Raw genomic sequence first — 6,069 nt, forward strand, 5'->3', positions numbered from 1 at the left:
ATGACTGCACTTATTGTTACAGCTGTTGTGTTGGTTCTGGCAATAATCATCGCTCTCCTTGTTTATTTTTTAGCATTTTGTAAGTATCCTTTTCAAAGTAATTTGAAAGTTTGAAGATACACTCAATTTCAAAATTCTTAATATGTTAAATATTTTTAGGATATTCACTGTAATAATTTGTTTACACTTATATGTAATTTGCATTATGCAATATTGTTATATAAATGTATGCAAAATTGGAAATGATAATCCTTTATATTTAAGAATCACTTCTAGCATTTAAAATTGGACTCAGCTCATGTTATCACCTCTTGAATAATAGATTCACAGACTGTTATCTTATGGTTTAATGTACTAAGAACACAAAATTATTTTAGTAGCCATTCTAACTTTGAGGTCAATTCATGAGAATATATTACATCTTATCATTATTTTTGTTCTCCCTTCCAGATCAGAAGTCTCATTATTACCAAAGCTCTTTTCAAATCCCCAGTGTTGAATATAATCCTGAAGTGTTAGTAGAACACTCAAAAATTAGAAATGAATTGGAACAAAAAGTCAATAATGAGGTAATTCTGACCTTTGCTGGCATCATTTCTAACCTGACAATACTACTGTGGAAGAAATTAAAATAAGTGGTGAGTTTAGAGTACACAAATTGTACTTATATTAAGGTTTTCAGATAAAATACAAAATGCCCAGTTAAATCCTAATTTTGGATTACAACATTTGAAACAAGCTTATATGGAAATCAATCATTTATTTAAACTTAAAATTTAACTGTATTTTTTTGCTATTTATGACAATTCTAACCAATATTGTCTTAGGAAAATTGGAAGAATATTTTAGATAAAGGATAACTGCATCAAAGACTAAATAACATAGGTACAACAGAAAAATAAATAGCTTAAATACAAAAAAAAAAAAATTACCAGAGTTATCTGGAAATAAAACCCAGTCATTCAAATACAAATAATATCTGTGCATGTTATATAGTAAGCACTTACTACATATATGAGACTGATGTATTTCCCATGAGGTAATTTACACCAAATATTTATTCCTGAAAATATGCACAGAAACATCCGAACTAACTTTCCCATGGAAGACTTGAAATGTGCATGCAACTTCTACTAAGCCTAGTATTGACCAAAGATGAGAGATCTTTCTTGCCAGGTTAAGAAAGATTTCTTTACGTATTTCCCAACCAAAAGCAGAAGCTGAAGGAAGACATTAAAGAATACAACTGAGGAGAGTTGGTATGAATTTTCAACAAACACATCCTAAGGAAATTTTGATTGGGTGTAAAAATAGGGGTAGGAAAATTTTGGTATAGGAAGCAATGTATTAGAGATAGGTTAAGTTTTAAAGTAAGAATATCTAAGTGAATATCCCAGTTTTACCTTTTGCTAATCATAACTCTAGAAAAGCTATAGAGTAAGGATAATTTAACTCACCTCTCTGAGTCTGTGAATTTATTTGTGTAGTGAATAAAGAGAATGAGCTGCAATATCTGAATAAATGTTAGTATTTTGTTCCTGTTTTCTCACAAAACTGCACACACTTCTGTTAAAGCAATTCTGCTTTGTAATTTATTGTGATTTTACACACTTATGCCCCACTGGACCTGTGAATTCATTTATTCTAGGTCTTAGCCTTTTTATTCTTATATTTCTGGTGCCTCTCATGACATCTGTCATGTGGTAAAGCCATAGCTTGAACTCATCAAGGTGATAGCTAGTTAATTCACTGGTATTTATCCTGTCCTGTAGAGTATTCATGAAGACAGTATTAAAAAGTTTAGTGATTTAGAACAGGAATTGGCAAATATTTTCTATACAAGGCCAGATGATTTTTTTTTATTTAGAAGTCATAAGTCATTCTCCAACTATTTACCTCATTGTAATGTAAATGTACCATAGACAAGATATCAGCAAATGACTGTGATCATGCCCAATAAAACTTATGACAGACACTGAAAGTAGAATTTTGCAAAATTTTAAGATGTCATAAAACATTCTTCTTTTTATTCTTTTCAATTAAAAATATGAAGTTTACTCTTAGATGGTCCATCACATGTGCTGTGAATTAGTTAGCACAAATTATACATTGTAGATTGAGAGAACATTTTCTAGAAGAAATTAAAACCAGTTTCTAAAATGAATTATAGAGATTTCTTGTGGAGTTTAATAATCTGTTTAAATGCTCAATTTCCATGAGTTATATGTTGTTTGCAGAACTGAGATTTAAAGAGAAACAACAAAAAAAATGAAATTGGAACAAAAATAAGAAGAGGAAGGCAGAAAATATATATTAACATATACTAATGTATGTAAAAACATGTATGTAAATATAGATATATAGTAAATAACTAATTTAGAAAAGATCTTAATATTTTATTTTCATTTATTCCTTGGTATGTTACTTGCCTTTCATATATATTTCTTACAAAGAATGCACATTAGCTTTACCATATAAATGTACGTGTATAGAAAGTTTCCTTAGAAAAATTCCCTTCATATAGCCAGCTAGAAGAAAAACACATGACAATTTGTATTTGAATAACTATTGCTTTGTCAATAAATTTATGTTCAGCAACATATCCAATATGGCAACGCACAATACTTCACCAGACAAAGTGTCAAAAATCAAATCATGTGAGTACATGATTGCCACACACCCATGTCCACAATTTGACAATTCCTCCCTTCTGATTAGTGCGACTAATTATTGAGACTAGTTTACTTAAGGTTCGGCAGGTCATATATTAGTCTTTTTATCTGAGCAGCCAGTTTGAAGTGTCAATGCTAATAAACAGGTTTGTAAAACCACAGATTCTTTAACAAGCTATGTTTTTGGTACTAATTTCTTCTAAGAGTTTATACCACATTGAAATTATTACATATAGGAAATCTGAAATGACATGTAAATGGGATATTCAGCGATATCCCATTCTAAACAAGTATTTATGCATTTTTCTTAATGACAATATTCATTTTTAAAAAGTCCTCCAATTACAATTTTCGTCCTTTCCTACAATTGCCATGGAATCAAAACAAGGCCTAAAAAGTTTTTACTAAAACCTAATAAAACTGATCCTTCATTTACATCTTCATGGATAACTGAACTTGAATGATGCTAGGCAATAGGCTGATAAAAATCAAGCTAAACAAAGCAAGTTTCTGTACCCCTAAATCTGTGTGTATTTTGTAGTAGTCATTGAAACACTTAGCTTAACTCAAGTCATTATTATCAATCATCTTTAACCAGGTGACAAGTTTATTCAAATAATATAGATGATTTTATGACAACAGGATTATGCCCAGATGAGACTTCTGGCAACAGTTGTAAACAAATTTGGAAGTAAATGCTATTTGAATGACTATACATTTTATACATGCATTCTTGTGATATATTGAATTGTATGAAATTCATATTTACAAAATTTTATATTGTTTTTTTTTCTTTTCTCAGATAGATAATATATTTCAAAGATCCAGTTTAAATCGTTATTACATCAAGTCTCATGTTGCCAACTTTAGGTAATCACAACTAATTAATTTGTATAATGAACAGAAAACTAATATTGAATTGGTCTTCACTTATTTGCTTTCTGAATAGGACCTAACAATCTTAGATATATCATATGCAAAAATAATTTAATGTTACTACATTTAATTGTTGGTCCTCCTCTATAGAGTAACTATAGAGTTTCTTACGGTGGGTAGTCACTACATATATTGTTTTTGTTTTAATAGACATTTTAGCTAAAGATTCTAATAAGCAGCAGATGTTATGAATTTTTAAAGGTCAGGAATTTATATTTATATGGATCTATATATAACACATATTTATACAGTTGATAAATTTAATAAGTGCTTCTGATCTATATAGATCCAAAAAGAAAAAAAGTGGCACTCTCAGATACACTCCCTTTCCTGAATATGGTTGAAGAGGGAATAACCCAGGCAGTAACACATATGTACAGAAAGAAGAAAAAAACTGATGAAAACAAAATGTATAAAATATCTATCCTGTATTTTCTTGAAGCTATAATTAATATTTAAATAATGAGAATTAAAATAATGATTAATATAGCCATGACTTCACTCATTTATTATGCTGTTTTTGTTTTTCAGGTCAAATGATGGTTTAAAAACAGATGTATTACTTAAATTTCAGTTTCTTGTTCGCCATGCAGATAGTTTAAAAAGACAAGCTGACATTATTTTGCATCAGAAATTGAAATTAGATGAAAGTTTCCTGAAGATAGATAACTCATTACCTTATCTAAAAGGCAAGAAATACCATTTTTCTTCCCCTCTTGAAGTTTATCATTTTAACAACTTGCCCATCTATAAAGAAAGTCTTCTTTATTTCATCATAAAATGAAACCACTCTTAATTGTTAAGTGTCTCATTTACTCAATAATAAACCCATACATAATCAACACTAAAGATTATCTCTTTGGGTAGCATGGAATTATGAAACAAGAATTATATGGTAATTCAAATATAATTGTTTTTCTTCTTTATTCCTGAGATTTTAGTAAAAATTGTTTGAATTAATTAACATACATGGGATGAAAGTCTACACTCTTGTTACTGATAAAGTAATCTTTCCAGCATGGCTATTTCTGAAACAAAACTCTTTTACTCTAAATTTAGATTTTAAGAGTGATATGAACACCGAAACCACAGTATGTGGGATACAACATGATTTGGGTTCCAGTGGCAGGAGGTCTAGTATTTTAGAAGACACTACCAAAACCCTTCCAAACTTCATTGGAAAGGACTGATCCAGGGTATGGAGGGGACAGAGGAGAACATGCACCTGTCTTGGCCATAAAGACACCATGTTGTTTTCAAAACAGACGTAAAAAGCTAGGTGATACTTAGGGTGCAAGATTAACACTGATCATTATAATTCCAAGACTATTCTTAGTATTGTATAAATTAACTTTAACATTGGCACATTTTACCAGAAGTTGTGTAAGTTATGAAAGAAGATTATAAAGCTGATGGAAAACTATGCTACCAATAAATTTCTTTTTAGTGCTTTCCCCTAAAAACTAGAGGGCTAGCGAAGGTATAATATATCAATAGTAAACTGAATTATAGTTTTGGCAACAGTCAGAAAGAAAAAAATGGCTTGAAGGTAGAAACTTGAAGTCTCTGTGAGTGAAGTTTTTGTGAAAGGTTGTACATGTAAAACAGAAAGAAAATAATTGAGTTTCATAGGGTAAGAAAAATCATTTAAATACTGACAAAATAAAGGAAAAGATGCACAGGTGAACTCTAGGAGAGATGCAGGTAACAGTGGCAAAAATCCTGGACTGGGGCTTAGAAGATCTGTGTCTAGTAATAAGTTTATCCACAGCAGTGTAACCTTGGCTAAATTGCTGAAATTCTGTGTCCTGCTGCTGTTTAGCAAAATAAAGTAGTAACAATTATGAAACCTGTCCTTAAGGAAGACAAAAAAATCTACATGTGCAAACAAGCTTAGTGCAAAGTATGTATGTTCTCATTATAGTTACTGTCATAAGTGATAATTCCCATAATTTTGAGGATCACTCACTGATCATGTTTTATTTTACTTTATGAAAAAAAATTAAGTACTATGCTTTGAATATATTTTTAGTACATTCGTGGATTTTAATTCCACGGGAGATTCTATAGGGATGTCAAGATTTCAGTAAGCGTTGAATCTTTGAAATCATTTTACTGTAACACTACCATGCTAATGAGGATAGAAGGAGATGGTGCTCAAACACATGGCAGTACAAATGTGAAGGATGGTCCTAGAGCTTCTTCCTTGTAGTTTACACTTCAATTACGTGCCTTGGCTAATCAGATGTAATGCTTCATAGCAAACAATATCTCTATGCCAATGAATTCATAACTATAAAAAAGAATTTTCCCAGAATAAAAATACAGTCTGAAGAGTACAATTTATATCTAGACTCCTTGTGATAGATCTGTTCTCTTACCTTTAAAAGTAATAATTTCCGGGCCCTCCCTGGTGGCGCAGCGGGGTAAAGCACAACACTGAGAATCTAAAGCCGCTTCC

General features: G+C 30.6%; 1 protein-coding gene across 1 annotated transcript in view; it reads left to right on the plus strand.

The window, feature by feature from the left end:
• LOC101632261 (transmembrane protease serine 11G-like) overlaps positions 1 to 6,069 on the plus strand; it is a 15,373-nt gene continuing 9,304 nt past the window's right edge. Inside the window, exons 1-4 of the mRNA XM_012724095.1 lie at positions 1 to 79; positions 451 to 569; positions 3,475 to 3,542; positions 4,140 to 4,297. Of these exons, the coding sequence (XP_012579549.1) occupies positions 1 to 79; positions 451 to 569; positions 3,475 to 3,542; positions 4,140 to 4,297 (424 nt within the window). The remainder of the gene's footprint in view (positions 80 to 450; positions 570 to 3,474; positions 3,543 to 4,139; positions 4,298 to 6,069) is intronic.

Source organism: Condylura cristata, unplaced genomic scaffold (genome assembly GCF_000260355.1).
Source record: "Condylura cristata isolate star-nosed mole 26May11 unplaced genomic scaffold, ConCri1.0 scaffold00012, whole genome shotgun sequence".
Lineage (NCBI taxonomy): Eukaryota > Metazoa > Chordata > Mammalia > Eulipotyphla > Talpidae > Condylura > Condylura cristata.